Source organism: Scatophagus argus, chromosome 7 (assembly GCF_020382885.2).
Source record: "Scatophagus argus isolate fScaArg1 chromosome 7, fScaArg1.pri, whole genome shotgun sequence".
In the NCBI taxonomy this organism is placed as follows: Eukaryota; Metazoa; Chordata; class Actinopteri; family Scatophagidae; genus Scatophagus; species Scatophagus argus.
The window spans coordinates 9,228,342-9,250,315 of record NC_058499.1 but is presented as its reverse complement, the minus strand read 5'-3'; the positions used below and the strand labels follow the sequence as shown (position 1 = coordinate 9,250,315).

The window sequence follows — 21,974 nt, the reverse complement described above, 5'->3', positions numbered from 1 at the left end:
TTTAACAGAGAAATGTAGTTTTTATGTCTCTGTGCCTTTTGTGTGAGAGCAGATTTGAAAAAACAGACTGGTTATCATGACTGGTCTGTTCATGGGCAATTTAATGTTTGGTGCACTGACTTGACACTAGATGGCACCACAGATAAACCCTGACCCTCCAACAGGTACGTAAAAACTTTTGCAGCAGTACCATGAGCAGCACACACATTTCAAACCAGGGCTCTTATCTGCAGAGGTACGCACCCTCTTTTACAACAGAGCTGTACAGAGTGCATTACATGTAACTACAAGTCATGACTGGAAAGGACGGACGAGAAGGTCTCTTTCCAGCTGTGTACAACGCCTGCAGTCTTATCAAATCACTGATAGTGTGGGTGAACTGACACCTTGAAGTTGGGTTACTTTTTCGGTTCCAGTGAATTGTAGGTAAGTGTTAATAAAAACTTTTTATGGGCACAAGTTGAGTAAAAACAGTTATGAAATGTGTTTTTTGTTGAAACATGATGCAAAAATTATAGATTTCTGTTAGATGTAGGTGTAAAGTTAACAGAAAGCGATGCTTGTTTAGAGTTACTGCAATCCAGTTACTGGGTGTGAATTTTCATTTTCGTCGTCTAATTCCTTCCACATTTTTCAATATATTAAATCATTCAAAATTCAATTCAACACGTGTGTTATCACTCACATTTTTGATATAAATAAAAACAGCCTTAATGTTCAACGTTTTTGGTGAATAATTCACAGTTAAAATGAATGGCTGGAATCTTCAAATATCCCACATTTTCAGAATCTTTCCTGTATATTCAAATCTTAACAATTAATATAAATTTTCAGTTAGAAACTCCATTCAAAAATGAACATTACATTACATTACATTATGGAAGCCATTCAACTCCCAAATCCTGTTAAAACTTTTCAAAATATTGTAACTTTCTTTGAAGCTTTATTACAATGGAATGTCATTCAGAAAATCATTCAAATGCACTTGTTTTCAGCCTCTCCACACTCATTCATACATTCATGGAGAAACATCAGTCAGACACAAATTACATAATGTAACTCTGCGGGAACTTTTTAGGATTTTTTTTGTGAAGTCATTTGAACAATACGACAAGTGACCATGACCATGAACACCACTGTGTTCACCACTTGAGGACACAAATGGCTGACTTAACAAGTGCTGTGTGTTAACCTTTAACTGCTGTTGACAGCATCGTATGCAGCTGACATGTACACATTATTTACTTAAGCATAAGTATCAATAAAACCATGTAAAAATATTCCATTACAATTAAAAGTGCGTTAAATTTACCTTTGTACAGTAAAATGTGACAGACAGGATAAATCTGAGGGGTTGTGAGGTGATTAATGGGCACGAAAGAAGATAAGCAAAATTCTGCCATACCAATCTTTTTGCCTTCTTCTTTGACTTAAATCTTTGTTTTTTTGTTAAATATTTGAAAATGTGCATATTATTTAGCATGAAAACTTACAATACATTGTATTTAACAGGTTTATCATATATTCCCATGTAAAATTTTATTTTGTAGAACAAACCGTCAAATTATCTAGCAAATTTTCCCCCTAACTTGTGGTGGAGCAGAGGTATGCAATCGCATCAAATGAAAATATTCCTATAAAGTGCTTCGAAACTGCAGTCAAGTAGAATATTTGAGCAAATGTAATTATTTCACCTGCTGCATTCCATTTCATAACATGACTGTAAACATGTGGAAAACAGACATGCAGCACTCACTTACTGACTTGTTTTTGTGTATTTCAAAGGGGACTTCAGCATGAGGGTGCCTCATTCATCCCTGATTACCTTTGCTCTATTGTTTATACAACTACCCAGTGCATCAGGGGGCAAAATCCTGGTGTTCCCATTGGATGGAAGCCACTGGGTAAACATGAAAGTACTCATAGAGGAACTGCACACCAAAGGCCATGAGGTCACTGTGGTCCGGGCATCTGATAGTTGGTACATCAGTGAAAAGTCTCCTCTCTACACCTCTGTCACCCTTACTGGCTCAAATGGATTTGAGCAAAATTTTGAAACCTTTTTGTCTCGACAGCTGGACATCCGACTACAGGGTAAACATAAATCTTTTTGGTCTCGCATCTGGACTCGTATTGAGATGGAGCGGGTGACTGTGGATCAGTTCTTTCACTTTCATAAGGGAATGAGTGAAATGGTCAGTCAGATGTTTGAAGATGAAAATCTCATGCAGTCTTTGCATGAAGCCAAATACGATATGGTTTTGACTGACCCAGGAATTGGCGGAGGGGCAATACTGGCACGTCGGCTCCAAGTTCCTCTTGTTTTTAATGTTAGATGGACCATTCAAGGTGAAGCTCATTTCCTTATCGCCCCCTCACCTTTGTCTTACATTCCTTTCACTGCAACAGAGTTCACAGATAAGATGACCTTCTTTCAAAGAGTGGCAAATGTTTTGAGTTATATTCTTGGGATGTACACGCTTTCATACATCACAGAGCCTCATTACAAACCATTAGTGAAGAAGTACTTTGGTCCTGATGTGGATTACTCAACATTTTTCCTGGATGCTGATATGTGGCTTATGAGGAATGATTTCATCTTTGAATTTCCACGTCCAACAATGCCAAACATTGTCTACATGGGTGGATTTCAGTGCAAGCCCCCAAAGCCGCTTCCTTCGGAACTGGAGGAATTTGTCCAGAGTTCTGGAGACCATGGGGTCATTATAATGACCTTAGGGACTTTAGTCGGGAAGCTTCCTCAAGATATTGCTGAGGAGATTGCTGCAGCCTTTGCCCAGTTACCTCAGAAGGTTGTTTGGAGGTATATGGGACAAAGGCCAGACAACCTCGGCAACAACACATTACTGGTCAACTGGCTGCCACAGAATGACCTTTTAGGACATCCCAAAACTAGAGTGTTTGTGACCCACGGAGGCACTAATGGGGTTCAGGAGGCAATTTACCATGGAGTTGCTGTAGTTGGACTTCCACTGTTCTTTGACCAGCCAGAAAACCTCGCCAGAATCAGAGCAAAGGGAGGAGCTGTGATTGTGGATATCGCCATGCTTGATAGACACATCTTTGCAGATGCCCTGATGACAGCTCTTTACAATTCCTCTTACAGGGAAAACATGCAGATGCTCTCAAGGCTGCACAGAGATCAGCCCATGAAACCACTGGACCAGGCAGTGTTTTGGATAGAATATGTAATGAGACACAAAGGAGCCCGTCATCTGCAGACACAGTCCAACAAAATGTCCTGGTTTGTGTACAACTCTGTAGATGTCATCACTGCTTTGTTGACAGTTGTGTTGTTTATATCATTCACCTGCTTTTCAATTGTCAGGTTACTGTGGAGAATAATTTTCGCTGGCGAAAAAGCCAAGCATGAATGATATGAAAGATTAAACGTATTACCAAACATTAACCCAACTGTACTCTGTGAAATATAATTTATTTGTTGACATGATTAAGGCTTATAACCCAAATATATCAACAGTATTTCCAAAAACCCTAAATAATGAGTGAATATGTTCTATAACTAATATTAAGGTGCACTATGTATTTTTCAAATAATAATAACACCATTTAGTGGTGATTTAAAACACGTTTGGAGACTTTTTTTGACTTATTTTTATTTCATGTCTTTTGTAATAAAAGCAAAAGAATATTAATCAGAAATACATTTTTCAGTTATTAAAGACAGTGTCATTCAACAGTATTTTTGATATGTGAAAGTACTATGATATGTGAAATGCATATCTAAATAAATACATATTTCCTTTGATTTCATTTTCTGTGTTTGGCTTTTATTACAAAGACCAAAGTGTGTTCTAAATTCTAAATGTACCAGAACTTTACTAAACTATACCAATCACTGGTCTGTAAAGTCTGTTGCAGCTGCCCTTTACTGCTTTCCTGTTTTCTGTGCCGAGTTCCACTCTTAGTCTGTCCTATCAAATAAAAACCAGAAAAAAGGTCAATCACAGAATGGAGTGGTTCAATCTGTACCATCCACAACTTTTGTCAATGGAAACACAAAAAAATGTATAAAGAAGTTAGCTGAATCAGACTTGGTGGAAATGTGGCTTTATATGGACAATGGTACACTGTGCTGAAGGAATGAGGCTGCCATTAACCTATATTAGTTCAAAGAGAAATAGGATTAAAAGTCTACTTAAAGCCCCAGGTCCTGCTGAGGTCATGGCTTAGCTGGCCTGAGAAACTGTTTGACCCAGAGCCTTGTTAGTCCAGTTCAATCTGTGGTTTGACCAATGGAAAATTGCAATAGTAATTGTTCAAGATTTTATGTGAGTACTCGGGACTTTCAAATAATATATTAAGTTCATGGATCAAGGTAAATTCAGGAATCAAAATATGCACTAATTTGCATGTATTTCATAAATTAACCTAACTGTCGATATTTATATTTTGATGTTATCTTGGTGCATTTAATGGTATATGAATACATTTATTCATTTATTTTTAATTTTGCCACTTTCGGTCCTCCATGAAAACCTGGCTAAGAAAATAATTCACTTCAGTCAATTCAATTCAGTTTATTTATATAGTGCCAATTCACAACAAAGGTTATCTCATAACACTTTCCAATTAGAGCAGGGATAGACCAAACTTTTAAATAAAATTTTGTAATAGAGAGAACCCAGCATACAGAGGGGATGGGGGGGCAGGGCACACACACAAACAGAAATGCACAGCAACAGCAACAATATCAGAAGTAATGGAACTATAGATAATGATAAGGTATACAGAAGGTACTAGGTTATTATGATAACAATGGTAGTAACAATAATAATGGTAGTGGCTGTACAGAGTAGTAAAAGAATTAAAATAGATTATGACTAGCAGGACCACAGCAGGTCTGACCACGATCCATGGGAACCTGCCAGACAAGAAAGCACAAGGACTCCAGAGAAGTTGGGTTAATAACATGCATTGATGGGACATTAATGTGTGCAGAGGGAGAGGAAGAAAGAGCTCAGCACCATGGGAGATCCCCTGGCAGTCTAAGCCTATATAGCAGGATAGCTAGGGGCTGGCGTAGCCCAACCCTAACTATAAGCTTTATCAAAAAGAAAAGTTTTAAGTCTACTCTTGAACGCAGAGAGGGTGTCCGCCTCCTGGACTGAAACCAGATGGTTCCACAATAGAGGAGCTTGATAACTAAAGGCTCTGGTTCCCGATCTACTTTTGAAGACTCTGGGAAGTAACTCTGCATCTTGGGAACGTAAAGTTCTGGTGGGATAATAGGATACTATCAACTCTTTGAAACATGATGGTTACTAGTCATTCAGGGCTTTATATGTGAGGAGGTATGGGGTCTAAGAGGCATGTTGTTGATTTAGATGAAAATATGAATGAATTTAGCTGATGAAGGCCAATGGGAGAAAAAGTCAAGGTAATCTGGTTCTACTGCTGTTTCTAAGGCTTCAGTGACTGGAGGAGGTAGAACAGTAGCAGCTGAGGTCGGTGGGTGTTGAATTTTGTCTAATGATTAAAATCTTGTCATTAAAAAAGGTCATAAAGTCATTGCTGCTGAGGGTTACAGGGATATGAGGCTCGATAGCACTACGGCTCTCTGTCAGCCTGGCTACAGTGCTGAAGCAAAACCTGGGGTTATTCTTGTTATCCTCAAATAATTTTGAGTAATAGGCTGCTCTGGCAGTCCGTAGGGCCTTCCTATATAATCTGAGACTGTCTTGCCAGATTGAGCGAAATTCTGTGAGTTTGGTGGAACGCCATTTCCTTTCAGGTTTTTACGCATTTTTCTTTAATATGCAAACCTCAGTATTATACCATGGTGCTATTCTCTTTTGCTTTATGTTTCTTTTTTAGCGGGGCAATAGATTCGACTTGGTGAGCTTGCAATACTGTCCACAAAATGGTCGATTTGAAAGGGATAAGATTTTTCTTTAGTAGTGTAATGTTCTGTGGTACAGTGACATGATGCTGAAGTAAATGACAACAGAATCACTTCTCTAAATTTAATCACAGCACTATCACACAGGTATCTAGTGTAGGAGTTTCTTCTTAGTGGTATGTAGTCAAGTAATACAAATGGATGGATGGCGTCTCTGCTAATGAGACCAGGTCTTCCCCAGAAGAAGACCCGACATGTATTATTATTTTACAGTATTTACGCTTATCCTTAGCCAGCAGTTTCAGACTATAGAGCTGCCAGTTAGCGGGTGTGTCGCTGAGTGGGGAGAAACTGTTGGAAACAAGAAAAGGTAAACCGTGGGCTTGTGTTTAGGACTATGCTTTCTCCTTACAGTCACCCAGCCTCCCCGGTTTCCCGGCTGTTCGGCAGCTACCAGCGGCCGGCTAGAAGGAGATACACTAGATCGGTCCGCACCGGCTACACGGGGGGGCTGGCTAACTACAGCAGCTAAAGATTTTGTTTCCATGGCGCGGAGCCGCGTTTCAAATTCACTAAGCCAGCGCTGCAAATAAACCACATAATACTACCTTTACAACTGTCACAAAAGGAGGGAGAAGAATAGCAAAACATCTGACACACCGAGCAGGAGAGAGGGAGACAGAGAAGCCATCGCTAGCAAAACAGGCTAAGCTAGTTAGCGGAGTTTAACGAACACTAAACGATTATAAGATTAGCGTGAAATTCGCTAAAGTGAGTATATAAATGTTTGAACAGACGTTCGGCGTAACAATGTGAAATTACCAGCTATAGTGGCGAGTAAAACAACTTAAACGAGGTTAAATTAAGGAGCTGGTAGAAGCACAAGTAACACACAACAAGAGGAAGTGACGTAGGACGCTCACCGTAGCAGACGCTGTCAAATGCAACTTGACTGTTAATTGCATCCATCTTGTTCAATGTTTTTTCATGTAACTGATTAGTGCTATGCTTTGTGGTATACCCCTTTGTGGGATCCTCCAAGATCTCGCGAGATTTAAGATTAAACGGATGGTTTAAAAAAAGGTGGTTCCTTTGCTGCACCGGGGCTGACAGCAGAGAGGTAGCCAGCGGTAGTGCTGAAGACTCCCGCTAAGTCTACCTAGCGACACTTCCCTCTCTGCGTGACACGATTGGAGAGTCTGGAGGTGCGAGTCTCGGCGAATCCACCCCGCATCATCATCATACCCCGCTCAGGTCACCTTATCACTCGCCTACCGGCATTTTCTCTCTCCCGTCTCCGAAGATGATACCTGGCAAACGAAGAGCTTCAGTCATGTCCTTCTCGGTGGCGATACTCGGAGCGCTGATGCTGCAGTCCGTCTCCTCGCAGAACGGTAGGAGATGTGCCCTCTTTACAGAAAACACATGACGGTAATCTCAATGCGCAAAATGCGGACTTTAAGGAGGGATGTCGCCTGCATTTCTGCATTGAGGGGGGGCGGGGGGGCATTTGTAAGGAATCATTAGGCTATTAGACGCTGTCCATCACTAATATCTTCCCAGTAGCCCAGTCTCAGTCGATAATCCCTTAACTCTGCTCTGTAAGAAACGTAAATTAAGCTTATGAAGCGCTGTTTTTTTGTCTTCTCGAGCGTTTGCAACGAAGGGTCAATAAATCATTAATAGGCAACAATCTGTATTCGTTGGGCTGAAGTGGGCCACAAGGAGGCCTCTGTGATGCCCCTAAAATGTCCTTTGAAGTGTGGTGCCGAATACACGAACCGCTCGATCGGAAAGGACAAGTCCTTCCCATTAGATTGGGGAACAGGGGGACAAAAGGTGGACGGGGAAATTGTGTCACACCGGAGTTCAGGATCTGTCGTGCTCTCCTTAGCACGCCATCAGCATGCTGTCACGCTTGGGATCTGCTCAGGTATGTAATGATACAGCTCAGGAATTCAGCATTTGGTATCCAGCAGCGCACCAGTAACTCCTCTCCCACTGGGTGAGGTAAATCTCTGCTTCAGAGCAGGTCCTCGTAACAGAGCCCAACATGTATGTGATTAGATGTAGGACCTTCAGAAGTACAGCTCTGTAAATAGCATCAGTCCATTTTGCTGCATGCTTCTATTTTTAGAGCAGAGATGCTGCACTGGGAACCATAGCTTTAATGTCCTCTTGTAACAGTGCATCTGTTAACTCTTTGCTGAGATGTACTGCACTGCAGAATGACATTGACTTCTCAGCATCCTTAATGCTTGCTCAAATGATCAAGTATTAATGCCCCCCCCATTCCTACACACACACACACTCACTCACACACACTCATAAATCTTATCCCCACCATACAATTTGGAGCAGCATAAACCGATCTCAGCTTCGTAGGTGTCCCAGTGTAGCATGTATCCCTTGCAAACAGAGTGAGTGAGAATTTATTCAGCCTTGGCCCTCTCTGGAGTTGACCATGTGCAGGAATGCATTACACATCTCCTATACTGCACACCCACTCGTAACATCTCTTCTTCAATCAGCGCTCCACTGGATGAAGCTCATCATGCTGCTTAAAGTAATGGCTTTTTTCCCCCCCGGTCTGACAGATAGATAGATGAATAGATAGCTGTGTTCTTCACCTGTTTTCAAAGAGTCCAATGAGGCTGGATGGGCCATTCTGGAGGAAATATGGTGTTAAATAAATAAATAAATAACAATGGGTATTGTTATTTAATTTATTCTGCTAGATTTTTATCTTTTCTTTTTTGTATTTAATTGCATGGCATTAGTATGAATGTGAGCGAGAACAGTATTTCAATTCTCCTGTATGTCCAGCACATATAGTGAATTGACAATAAAATTTTTTGAATCTTGAATACCATTAGTGTAGATCTTGTTTTTGAGCGGTTGAGTTTGTCATGCAAGATGTCCCTATTTGTAAGCTTCCCTAAGGATGTGTGTTTCCTCTAAAGTAGAGGGGCTGCTACCACGATGTGTCATTCAAAACATTATTTTGTAAATTCTCACACAGAACAGCTCAAAAACAGCTAATGAGGAAGGTCTCGATTAATGAGCAAATCAAAGCAAACAGATGACTTCATTAAGGAACTGAGTTAAGTCAGTGCATATTTGGGAATTATCTTGATCAAACTGGAAATATGCAGTATGCCTGAGTGTTCTGCATATTTTAAAACTAATCATTCTCACCATGACTTTTAGTTCATTAGGTGCCATCTCTGGTATTTGTAGTAGATCTACAAATTTTGCCCATTGCTTATTTTCATCATTAATTAATCCAATGGTTATTTTCTAAAAATAAAGCTAGAGAAAGTTTAGCATTTCTGTTGGAAAAAAGACTTGCAAGATAATTATTTGAATTGTGCCGATTATTTTTCTCTAAGCTGACTAACTGATTAATTGACTACCGTAATTGTTTCAGTTATAATTTACATTTCTAATGACTTAAAGACTCAAGCAGCTCTCTCTCATATTCAAAATATCCAAATCCTAAACACTGTGTTGAGCTATTTAGTCCAAAATATGAAGTTGGCTTCTAAATGGCATCAAAGTATATTAATCTTAGTATTTTAGATTAAAATCATCTTCATATAATCATCTTCACCCTTAAGTCAAAAATACATATTTTCCCTCTTACCGTATATGGCTGTTTCTCAGTCTAGATTGTTTTTATGCGAGTTGCCAAGTTTGGAGATATAAGCTGTAGAGACATCACTCTTGTATTGAATGTAACGGACCTAGATGGCGCTTGTGGTGTTCAAATCACCAAAAAAAAAAAAAAAATCATTCTAAAAAATCAACAGCGACATCTCTTACCAGATTGGATGGTTTAAACAAAGGTGGTTCGTTCTTGTTTTTGGGAGCTTTGGTATCTACAGAACTCACCAAACTCACCTAAACGCTCTGGATGGATAAATACCACTTAAAGGCAAGAGGAGAAATTTGCATTTTTGAATTTGGAGTGAACCATTCCTTTTAAACAATCCAAAAAATCACACTTAAAACCATTTCATTATTAAAATGCTAAAACCATTTTCAATATGATACTCTAATTACCCTGAGCAGCACATTGGCCTAAATGTTCTCCCTTTACAGCATATGCTTCCTGTTGCTTTTCTGCCCTGATCTCTTGCTGTCTCTGTCCATCAGGACTCACTTCCCGATGGAATATTCATTTAGCATCCAATTAACTACTCAATATGTGTTGCAACAGTTTTTGGTACATTAACTGGGACAGTGTCCAGAATTGCTTCACATTACACTGGTTTGAACTGAGTCATCGGAAGATGCCGAGAAAATGTCAGCGAGGAAACACTCATGACTGTTGGAGGCCATCTGTCAGGTTGTGCTGTTAACGGTTTGAATACTGATTCAGAAATTAGCATCAATCTTAACTCAAGTCAGTTTCCGGTAATAATAGAAAGAGAATGAAGAGGGTTTAAAGTTTTATTATAGTTTTATGTAATTTTCAGGTTTAACGACCATATCAGTTACTAAAAGGGGCTGACAGGATGTAGTTAAAAGGCAGATTTTCTCAAGATGGAGCTTCCTGTCCTGCTAAATGCAGTATGTGACTCAAGATGGCGTGTATAAAATAACGCTACACTGTAAATGCACATTTAGAACTGAAGAAATTAACTGATTAATTGACTAGAAGATAATGGATAATTAATTTTCTGCTTATGTTTGATAATTGATTGACTGTCAAAGTTAGTCCTAAAGCTCAAACTATTTTCTGGTTCTATTGATAAGATTTATTTGTTTTGTCTGTTTTACATCATTGGAAACAATATTTTAGACCAAGCGTTTAATAAATTGAAAACCTGTTGTAAAACTGCCTGCACTGTAAATACACATTTTTTACGCATATTTACCAAGAGAATCGTAAAAACACAAAGGTTCAATCCAATGTAAAACATGGACATAGAAAGACAAAACTAACAAGATAAAACAAACAAGTGCCTTACAGACATTTACACAGGAATGGGAAGCCAACTGGAAACAAAAAGAGGGAATAAATCAAACATGCATGGGGAGAGACGTAAAAATAAAAGCTGTATACAACATTGGAAGACAAGAAAATAATGGGTTTTTAAGCCTTTTACAGGCAGCAGAGTCATTCTTAATACATAAAACAAATTCAGTGATGATACAATTATTTGGGCCCAGACATGAAAAATATATTGTCATGTTGTCATCATTGAAAAACATTCCTCACAAATCTGACATGGAGACCATCAAAAAATAATTAATGAATTCACTAGTACTGGAAACCGTAAGGTGGTCGCAGCCCAGCACCTCCAGAGGTTAAGAACACGTGGATCGCGTTGGATTAGTCGGGAAGATCTCGAGTGACTATGCAACAAAACTGAGTACAAAAGTACACTGCAGCCTGTGTGGCTCTAAGATCACCCACATGAGGCACACACAACCACATGCCAAAACTAAACGAACATCAGCTTGACACGATGGCGTCATTCAGACTTGTACGGTACAGTGGCGTGCAGGGACAAGGGCCGGTGGCTCAGCACTTTTTGCGCATCGAGACGATCCGAGGTGACAGGATCTGTCTCTCAGCAGTTCTGCGTTGAGAACTGAGGTGTTGGCTTTCAGTCCTGGTCACATTATTCACCAGTACATAATGTGTTTAGTTTTTAGTTGGCTATAAACTGACCAATGAGTGTATGTGTGTACAGTAAATGTGCTGGTCTTGTTGAACAAGTTGTGGGCCGTACAGCAAGATTAGAATGTCGGCCAGACGAAACAAACAAATAAATAAATAATAATGCGCGATTGTCTGTCCTGCCTGGTCTGGTTGGCTGTCTCGTCCTCTTCCTACTTTGTTGCCTTAGAGTGCTTCTATGGAAATGGAGTGGGGGGTCTTTCACCATGCGCCCACATGCTCCCCAGAGACCCAAAGCTGCAGCTTCTATAAATCTCCTCTCAATCACATGTTCTCTCCACAGTGCCTATAGACTGTGCTTATGACTACAGCCCCCCTCTTCCTCCTCCTCCTCCTCCCCTCTGTGCAGCCATGATCAATTGTTTCACCTTTATTGCATTGTATCCAGGGAGGCACAGTTTGCCCAGTTTCTGTGTTCTCTTCTGAAGGCTCTCCGAGCACAAACAATGTTTTCATCATTGTACAGACAATATGCACTGAAAATGGCAAGGTCGCTTGTAGGACTTTCTGGACGTGAGCGCTGTGTGAGGAAGACACAGATTTATAGGATACCATTAATTGGACAAAACCAAGTGAGAGCAGCCCTGCAAGGACATCCCAGCTGAATTGAATTAAAGCTTCCCCGGAATAGCAGCAATAATGGCTTAGATCTGAGCTCGCCTCTCTGTCTCGCACTCTCACTTTCTCTTGCCAAAAATGTTAATGTCACTCTGCGCGACTGGCACTTTAATGTTGAGTTCACTGTTTTGGGTTTGACGATTTTTATGTTGTGTATCGGACCAAATTACACTGCTCTAATTAGCTTTATGGTATTTTGGGCAAAACATCTTCTGTTTGCTCCAATTCATTTTGTAATACTGGCTTTTTTTTCTTCCTCTTCTGTGACGAGGGAATTGAATACATTTGGGATTTGAACTGTTGTTTGGCCAAACTGAAGCTATTTTTGTACTTCAGCTTGGGCTCTAGTAAACTGTGATGTTTTCACTTTTTTTCATAGTTCATTAAGAAAATGAATTTACAGATTAGTTGATAAAGAAGATCATTGTTGGCTGCATATTTTACATTTTCTCATCTTTTATTTTATTTTTATTAAATCAACCTTTGTTTCATTTTAAAATAATTTCTATCAGTGTCTTATGGTTTATTTCATATTTTCTTCTTTTCTTTTTGTCTTTCCTTTTCTGGTTCCCATTTAATTCACTCTGTTATTTTCTTGTCCTTCCATCCTACACCTGTTTCCCTTTTATTCTGGGACTTATGCTGCCACCTAATCCTCCACCGCCAGCGGGCTTTGTGAAATCACCCCTTTCTGAGACTAAGCTCACGGGCGACACCTTTGAGCTGTACTGTGATGTGGTGGGAAACCCCACCCCAGAAATCCAGTGGTGGTACTCTGAGATCAACCGGGCCGATTCCTTCAGGCAGCTGTGGGACGGTGCCCGTAAGCGGCGAGTGTCCATCAGCACAGCCTACGGCACCAACGCCGTGAGCGTGCTGGGTGTCTCCCGTCTCACGCTGGACGATGCAGGGACTTACGAGTGCAGAGCCAGCAATGACCCGCGACGTAACGACCTGCACCAAAATCCAGCCACCACCTGGATCCGTGCTCAGGCCACTATAACGGTGCTGCAGAGTGAGTGGTCAGTGTAGAAGAACCCCCCACCTCCCCCCTTAACTCTCCCTGTGTGATTCAGCCCCCTTCAAACCTCTCCAGAGGACTGCTAGCTTCCTCCGTAGGTGCCATCCTCCTCTAGAGATGTGGAAAATGAAGGAAAACACCTCCAACTGTTGAGGTTCTTCCACCGGCACAGCTGAGTTTTACATTGTGTTTATTCCTCAGTTCAGTGTATCACTCAGCCCACGTTCTGTAGAGCCCAGTCACCTCTCCTTCATTTTCCTTTCCCTGTAGCTTTCATCTTCTCATTTTCCTGAGCTTAAAATCGTCATATTCAATATCATTTTACATTTTGATTATCATTATTCTTACTGCTATTATTGTTTGTGTCGTACCGTGTTTTATTTATATGTTAATTTTGCTGACCAACTGTTCATACATATACAAGGTTGTCCAGTGTTTGCTGTGACCTTGAGCATAACAAAGTTTTATTTCAGCGATTATCTCTGTCAGTTAGGCTTTTCTTTTCTCTTCTAATTTGTTTGTCACAGATGCATTTCCACAGAGTGTATTTCTTCGGTAATGGCTTCAGTGTGTCTTTTTCTCTAGCTCATCATTCCAGAGTTATAATCAAACTTTTGCTAATTTTATGAAAAAATTATATAGTTAAAGTAGCTGGTTTAGACATATTTTTCTGGGGGGGGGCGTATGCTATTGGTATCAAAGCTCAGACACTGGATTTCAACCCAAACCAAAAAATACAGTTTTCACTGGACTGCTCAGATTGAGAGGTTCACTGGTGTCTGCATGTACAAACAAGATGTAGATAATCAGGATTAAGCAGAATCAACAGGTCTTCATGGCTGAAAAGCTAATCCAAGTGAGGATTTTCCACAGGTTGCTTTTCACCCACATACAAGCGTATGTTACAATAGAGATTCTGTTTTTTTTACGGAACTCAACAGTTTCTGAATGGACCTTCATCTTGAGTCATCCTCACTGGCACGAGTGCCTCTTTTATAAATGGTGAATCCATTGTGTTAAGCCTAGCAGAAAAATACACAATTTAAAGATTAAATCATATTTTTAGCATTTGAGCTTATTTTCGCTGGAAAAACAATCAACATTTAGAAAAATATCCCTGAAAGTTTAGATCTGCACCTCTATTCCAGTAGTGTAACAAATCTGTGCATTTCAGTTGTATCCCGCACAGAAACTGGTTCCACGGGTTCTTTTCTCCACTGTAAATTCCTGTTTGAGACTATCTATTCAATGAACCTGACAATGTAATGATGCTACAGGTTTACATCATGATGATCGGTGGATGCCTGAAGTAAGTCCTCCCGCTTTGCAACCCTGTGTTTTATTGTGTGTGGTTGGCTGAGGTGGTTGCCTGAACCCTCGTTGTTTACATCTTCCAACATCCCCTCACCCACGAGTCCCAGCAAGCATCACTCCTGTCGCGCCTGATCCGTGTCTCTCCCTTGCAGAGCCGTCAATCACCACCTCCGAGCACACCACTCTTCCTGTGGAAGGCGACGCTTTCACACTGCAGTGCAACCTCACCAGCGCCCACGGTGTCCACGAGGAGAGCTACTGGATGAAGAACGGGGAGGAGATCCCAGAAACACGCACCACTAATAGGAACACAGAGTACAGGTAGGAGTGAGCGTGCGATGAAGTGTTAAACACAGAGTTTAGCATCCTGATGTGGGTTCACGTGAGGTGTGTTTGTGATCTGCAGGCTGAACAAACCAAGAGGAGATGATGCCGGAGTGTACATGTGCGTCTTCACCTTCGAGATGGCTCCTCCGGCCAATGCCACCATTGAAGTAAAATGTAGGTGTTTTTCTATTTTATTTTGTCATTTTTTGCACACTACAGGCGTTTCTGTCAGTTTCAAGGCCACGTTAGAAATGTCACCAATAAAAATGGCACAGTGTGGCCTTGAGCCCTAGCAGACCTGTCATGCGAGGAAGGACCTGCGATTTCCAACGGCTCTGCTGGCTGCCCTTGACACCTCCATCTAACCAATGCCCAGCTCAGTGGCAGCAGATGGTGTCTTGTTTGTCTGATGGTGAGGGATTATGTCCGAACAGCAAAATCTGGTCAGCCTTTTTTGCTGTCACGTGCAACACTATGGAGGAAAACTGAATTCTGGGAAGATTTGCGCTTATTTAATGGGGCATTTTTTATTTTCCCAGACAGGAAAAAAAACTTGAAGCCAGGCAGATTAATGACATATTTGTAATATAGAGAATCCACAAAATACTACCTGATCATGGCTCAATATGTCAGGGGAATTACAATTGTATCTATGCTGTACTCTTTTATTATGAGTATTCTTATCTTTGTATTTCTCTACTTCATTTATTTATTTACCCCTGCAGCTGTTTTAATGCCAATCATATTTCTGTTATCTTAACTTCTTTCTTCTATCTCCTAACTCAGAGAAGTGCTTTGTGCATCTAGCTTGAAACGTGCTCTATAAATAAGTCATAATATTTTTATTGTTTTTTTAAATATATTTTTTTATATATATAATAATATATTTTTTAAACAAATACATAATAATTATAATCTGCACCCTGTAAAGTAGCTGCTTTCATGTATGCTGATATTAAATCATACATCATGCAGGATGGCATGTGCATATAATATAATATAATATAGGTTTTTTTATTTTCTGACGATTGATTGTTAATTTGGTGTTTTTATTTTAGCTGCTCCTGAGATCACAGGCCACAAGCGCAGTGAGAATAAAAATGAGGGCCAACGTGCTCAACTCTACTGTAAGTCTGTGGGTTATCCTCACCCCGTCTGGACCTGGCGCAAGTTTGACAACGGCATTTATAGGGTATGTGATATGAATATATACCCCCCTCCCTGTTTGTTAGTTACACTTACACAAAATGAACACAATCCAGCACAACAGATCTGTCACATGTTCTAAACTGAGGAAGGTTATAATGCTCAGTTCTTGTTGACACTGTCAGAGAGCTCTTAGTTCAACCACATGTTTATAATTGAGGTTGTATAGCATTTGTGGCTGGTCTGTTGTATTGAATTGCATTAGATTATACAGACGTATCTAATGAAATGGCCACTGAGTTCATATTTGTACAGTTGTAGATAAATCCACAGGTGCTGCAGTTTGTTTCACTCATGGAAGAGGTGGAAACAGTACTCAGATCTTGTAATTAAGTACAATCAAAAGTTTTAGAATCTGAATATTCTTAAAGTACCAAAAGTAAAAGTACTCATCATGCACAGTGGCATATTTCACAATAACATATACTGTATAATTGGGTTATGATTATTGATGCCTTAATGTGTTCATCAATTCAGTGTTGAAGCTGGTGAAGATAGTTTAACTATTTTTTTTATTGTTTATCTTCTGGGAAGCTTGTGAATTTTCCCATAAAAGTACAGTATTTACCTCTGAACTGTTAAGGAATAGAAATACAAAGTAGGAGAAAACTGAAAAATGCAAGTGAAGTACAAGTACCTCAAAGGTGTACAAATGTGCACTACTCAAGTAAATGTACTATGTTGCTTTCCACCACTAGGATGTAGTAATATTGAGATGAATGGAAGATTGGGTTGTATTTAGATTTGTGGTATACTTTGATTCAGTGTTGGAAAAACAAAGTACACAAGCAGAGAAACTCTGAGGTCAAAAGGACAAAAAGCACTTCAGCTTAAGCCAACATTTTTATTTCTGTAAGTGCATTTTCTTCTACTTGTTTCAAGGTTTCTTTGCAGTACCACGCTTAGGCTGAGTTATTGTAAATATTCATGCTCAAGTAGTGCTTTTTTTATCTGTATGTTTGCATCGCTTTGTTGTTATTTCATGAAATGTTCCTGTAATATGTAACAGCATGAAGTATCGTGAAAGGTTTTAAAACCTCACAACTTCAACTAAAGTGTTAACATCAACAGCAACTTGTGTCCATGTGGACACACTGTCAGAAAGTCAAAGCTTCGACATTATTTAGTACGTTTTTCTGTTCTCCCTCAACAGGAAATTGACAACTCAAGCGGACGCTTCTTCATCAGCAGCAGAGACAACTACACCGAGCTCATCATTTCCAACCTGGACATTCGTTTAGATCCCGGCGAGTACCAGTGCAATGCCACCAATATGATCGGCAGCCGTGAGGAGAAGTCTGTGCTGAGGGTTCGCAGTCACTTGGCCCCCCTATGGCCTCTCCTGGGGGTTTTGGCTGAGATCATCATCCTGATCATCATCATCGTTGTTTATGAGAAGCGTAAGAAGCCGGAGGATTTACAGGACGGTGAGTCACCGGCAGTGGTGCTTTGGATTGTTTTATTGTCCCACAGTTTTTAATATTTGTGAGGAGAAACTGGTCTCAGTGCTCACTTTTGACACTGGTCTCTCCTGTGAATTTTGTGCAAAGCCTCTTTGTCTTTTTTTTCTTGTGGTACTGGACAAGTCACCTTGACCGTGGAAGGAAGTGTACTTTCTTTTCGGGTGTCCGACGAAGTCATTCCTTCGCGAGAGACGCCGGCAGGGTCACCCGACACAGTGCTTTGCCTGCATTCAATAATTGAGTCTGGCAAGGTTACTCCAATAGGCAGACACTGTGGCAGGAGGTCGCACCTCGTCAGGACAGTTTCATGCTTTTAATATTCATGAGAAATTTGATACTGCAGTGTTGCAGAGGTGGAGAGGTTCAATTATTGATGGCTTGGGCTGTGCCCAAGCTGCTGAAAGCTTAACCACGAAACACTCATTAAGCCATACAACCTGCATATGCCATCCTGGGATTGTCTAATACTGCTGAGTACTTCAAGAGTGTAGCTATATAATAAATTATGCATTAATGGTATTTGGGTGACCTTTTCCTCTCAAACAGAATTTTGATGGTGTCACATGCTGATTCGACATAACGTGCAGTGAATGACTGACAGCTCAGAGCTGTCAGTGACCCTCAGTAACACTGCACAGAATGTATCCTCATTACACTTCATTACATGGTCAGACTGTAGTGTTTAAGTCACGTTGAGAATCCTCACAGTCTTACAAAATGGATGTAGACTGTGTGAGTCATACAGCAAATTCTTGCATGAAATGTTAATGATGAATATTTTTTTTTCTTTAAACTGGGTTAGCTTTGGCTATTGAGTATTTTAACAGATTGTTGTAATATCTCCCACCCCCCCCCCACCCCACCACTTTCCCAAATTGCATAACCTAAACCATGTTTGTGGTAAGTGTGAGACTTTGCATGCTTCATGAATTTCAATAAGAGTTCAGCCTCATCTTCCTCCAGTTCACAGCACAGCACACAGTCCTGTTTAGCTTTCTCATTAGTGTCCGGTGCAGCTTTGAGATTTTCAGTTTTGAAGATTTTATTTTACAAATTGGCAACTTCACATTCGTGCATCGAACTCATAATTACCGCAGCAGTGAGATGGCATGTGAGTCACTGCACAGAACAGAAAATATTTTCTTTATGAATCGTTTCTGCTGTCAGTGTTGTCACTCTGCGTCAGGGACTTCAGTAGAGGGCCGTTATTGATGGAGCTGCTTCTCACTAATCTCTTAGAGTGAACAGCTGCTCTTTGTGAGCCGCTGCCCGACTGTGCATGATAACAGTATACATATATATATATATTTTTTTTTTTGTAATTGTGACTTTTGCCCCTGTGTGTGATTGTTCTCACTCGCTCTTGCATTTTCATGTGGTTTAACTGCATTCTGTGTGTTTGTGAGTAAACTCACGAGGTAGCTTTCTTGCAGCATGACAGCCTGTTTTTTTGGTACTTCATCTAGGCTGCATTTTCATCCCATTTGATAGTCTGCACATACAGTACAGTGGAAACATAAATACTCCAAAAAAAACAAACAAACAAACACAAAAAACAAAACTTCAGCACTATGTGCATCGTGTGTCAGTCACAGCTACTGTTACCTGTTGCCGTTTTAAAAAAACACACTTCATCAACGTGTGCAGCTTCCTTGCGATTATTTTATTTGGTTTATTTGGTCTTTATTTCTCCATATTTTCCCTTGCAGACGATGACCCAGCTGGACCAGTGTAAGTATTTGACATTTCTACCTTCAGTAACATCTCTCCGTTTAGCTTGGTAATGTGTGTTTTTGTCGTAGCTTATCATGATGTCTCCACTCCCAGCTGTCTTTAGAGCTCAGTGCACAGTGCCCCCCAAATCACAAGTAACGGTACACCTCCTGTGATGCGGCTTGGCTGCGTTCACATAAATCGCAGGGTAATAATTTAAAGTCAATAAGGTCACTGACATGTCGCCATCTGGACTGTCCACATCAGGGAGATCCTGCCTGTGAGGCTTCGAGTCTTCAAACGGCCACACTTTACTTTAAATCCCTCTAGTGTGTTCATAAACAGGATATAAACATTTAATAAATGGTTTATAACACACTGAAATGAAGTTGTAAGCAAAAATGTTTATTCATATTTATGTCAGCGACTCCATTAGGAGACTGGTGTATAAACAGGTAATGAATGACAGTACAGCAAAACTAATAATATAAAATGTCTTGATTGGATAATTTATAATATAATAAAAATATTATAACTACATGACAATGTGTTATAGATAAGCTTTTAAACATTTATATACTGCTTATAAGTGCTAAAAATAAAGGCTTACAATAAAGTTTTTAAAGGATAAAAACAATAAAATAAAGACTAAAGAGGCTAGAAAGTCAACTGTTGTTTTTATTTAACAGTTATTATAATTATTATAATTCTTACCTTTCGTTTGGACTGTTTCAGCACTCACACATTCATCTTTCATTTAAAGTCTGAACTGATTGTGTTTTGGTTTTTTTTCCCCCCTTGCTAAAGGAAAACCAACTCAACCAACAACCACAAAGACAAGAACCTCCGTCAGAGGAACACAAACTGAGCAGCCTGTCTTTCTGAGTAAGTGCTGCATTATTAAGAGGAAGCCTGATGAATAATGCGTGTCACGCGCTTGTGGCCGTACATTAAGAGATGAGCCACCGTATGAATATTATCACGGAAAATCTCAACTGGGATGATGAGTTTGATTTTCTCTTCATTTGCAGGTTGCATTACACATGTATTGACCATATGAAGGTAAACGAGGAGGGAATCCATAGCGGTTGTTGATAGGATTTATCTGCCATTAAAAGTTTGGTTGTGGAGGAGTCACGTGAGGCATGCCTTATGATGTTGTTGTGTGAGCGTGCGAGGTCAGGTCAGGAGGATTGTAAACATTATAACCATTGTTGCTGCATGCAGTTGTTGACATTTATGATTTTCAACCTCTTATCCACTAATTTTAACATTTTTACTACTTCTTAAAATAATGCATGCAAGATCTTGACCTTCTGTTTGAAGGCAGAAACTTTTGGGGTTTATTTTGTTTTGTTTTGTTTTGTTTTTCTTTTTGTTATTTTCATTGGAAGTGGATTCATGTAGATAATCTGTGTGTTCTAGAGGAAAAACAAAACTTGGGCAATGTAAAAGAAAATGCCACCATAATCTGGTATGACAGTTGTGTATAGTTTTATCATTCTGCTGCATACCAGTTTCATTGTTTTATCGGACAATATCTATTACATATTAAGGGCTTTGCAGTGTCCCTCTAAATTTGATTAAGGTTTACTTTACTGTATGTATGTACTGTATGTGTTAAATCACTATAACTATGTATCAGATCAGCATTAATATAAAGACTATTCATATTATATGATGCACTTAAATGTTGAGAATAATGAAAAACTGTACAAACCTACTTTAGGAGCTCTGTACTAATCATTCTAACATATTGTTTTATAATTATGTGTATTGTACAGCATGGCTATTATCCTATGCAATTATTATCCATATCAATATATTGAAAATCATTGCAGCTTTTGATTTCTCTGTGACAAAGCTTTAAACTAGTAGGATCACCGTAGAGTGTTGATACACAGCTGCATGAATTCTCTACAGCCGACGTGGGAGGCGGCGAAAGAAGCCCACGTCAGGACTGACACACGTGAAGCGAATTGCAAGATCTCGACTCATTTTTAAGAATAAATATCTGAAAAAAGGAAAGGCGTGTCTGTTGAGTTGTTGTTGTTTTTTTTTTTTTAGTTAAAGAATAAAAAAAACAAAACAGCAGACATCCAGCTGAACCATGAATGACAGGTTGTCCCATGGGAATAGAAAGAATGAAAGCATGTGGGGAACAGCGCCATCTTGTGAGACTTTGAGTGATTCACAGCCGACAAGTTGAACATGATGACGAGCACTGTTGGATGAAAAACATTCCCAAAACTTCTAGAAATAATTTATACTTGATATGTTGTTTTATTTTACTTTTTTATGGTTTCTTTTTAACATCCGACCAGGCGTGAAAGATGAACCTGAGACCTTTTCCCCATGATCAGCGAGCATTGTCTCTGTCAAATAAACTAACAAAACTAATATAATCCTCTGAAAACAGGCCCTTCAGTTGCAGACTGGAACCACATGTTAGCAAACAAAAGTTTCTTTACTCTGCCCATACTGCCCTAAATTTTATTTCCAGTCATTTTTTTTAAAAAAATGTATAAACTGCGGATTAGATGTGGAAAGAAAGGAGTTTCTGTTCAGAGTGTATAAATAAGTCATCTTTTGTAATTATTTTATGTAGAAACTATAAGTCTAAGCACCTTTGGTATTTTTTTTTAAACCTATTTTTTTCTTGAACTTTTAATACAACGCAACACACACACCATACTAAGATAAAAATAAATAAATGTGCAAAAATAGATACATAGA

At 39.6% G+C, this 21,974-nt stretch overlaps 3 protein-coding genes across 5 annotated transcripts; all 3 read left to right on the top strand.

Annotated features, from left to right (window-relative positions):
- Positions 1 to 99: 99 nt before the first annotated feature.
- LOC124061637 (UDP-glucuronosyltransferase 2C1-like) lies at positions 100 to 3,595 on the top strand. 2 transcript variants are annotated; one of them, XM_046393704.1, is made up of 2 exons: positions 100 to 422; positions 1,786 to 3,595. In XM_046393704.1, the coding sequence occupies exon 2, from the start codon at positions 1,797 to 1,799 to the stop codon at positions 3,396 to 3,398; it is 1,602 nt and encodes a 533-aa protein (XP_046249660.1). In that variant the 5' UTR covers positions 100 to 422; positions 1,786 to 1,796; the 3' UTR covers positions 3,399 to 3,595. The 2 variants fall into 2 exon arrangements, with proteins under 2 accessions (XP_046249660.1, XP_046249659.1); XM_046393703.1 differs by having other exon boundaries at positions 101 to 426; positions 1,786 to 3,594.
- Positions 3,596 to 6,287: 2,692 nt separating this feature from the next.
- On the top strand, positions 6,288 to 21,263 carry LOC124062221 (neuroplastin-like). Of its 2 annotated transcripts, none has more exons than XM_046394841.1 (8): positions 6,288 to 7,278; positions 14,682 to 14,850; positions 14,936 to 15,030; positions 15,915 to 16,048; positions 17,216 to 17,489; positions 19,247 to 19,256; positions 20,046 to 20,123; positions 20,270 to 21,263. In XM_046394841.1, exons 1-7 carry the CDS (start codon positions 7,188 to 7,190, stop codon positions 20,104 to 20,106), a joined length of 834 nt encoding a protein of 277 aa, XP_046250797.1. In that variant the 5' UTR covers positions 6,288 to 7,187; the 3' UTR covers positions 20,107 to 20,123; positions 20,270 to 21,263. The 2 variants fall into 2 exon arrangements, with proteins under 2 accessions (XP_046250797.1, XP_046250796.1); XM_046394840.1 differs by having other exon boundaries at positions 6,289 to 7,278; positions 19,235 to 19,256.
- Positions 12,511 to 13,916, top strand: LOC124062223 (neuroplastin-like). The gene has a single exon (XM_046394842.1). It carries the CDS (start codon positions 12,834 to 12,836, stop codon positions 13,224 to 13,226), a length of 393 nt encoding a protein of 130 aa, XP_046250798.1. The 5' UTR covers positions 12,511 to 12,833; the 3' UTR covers positions 13,227 to 13,916.
- Positions 21,264 to 21,974: the final 711 nt, after the last annotated feature.

Bases quoted from the DNA above. Each gene is read 5' to 3' on its own strand.
- LOC124062223 (XM_046394842.1), top strand. From the start codon at position 12,834: ATGCTGCCACCTAATCCTCCACCGCCAGCGGGCTTTGTGAAATCACCC.
- LOC124061637 (XM_046393704.1), top strand. From the start codon at position 1,797: ATGAGGGTGCCTCATTCATCCCTGATTACCTTTGCTCTATTGTTTATA.
- LOC124062221 (XM_046394840.1), top strand. From the start codon at position 7,188: ATGATACCTGGCAAACGAAGAGCTTCAGTCATGTCCTTCTCGGTGGCG. The intron at 7,279-14,681 runs GTAGGAGATGTG...TCTCCCTTGCAG, and splicing joins GTCCGTCTCCTCGCAGAACG to AGCCGTCAATCACCACCTCC. The intron at 19,257-20,045 runs GTAAGTATTTGA...CCCTTGCTAAAG, and splicing joins GATGACCCAGCTGGACCAGT to GAAAACCAACTCAACCAACA.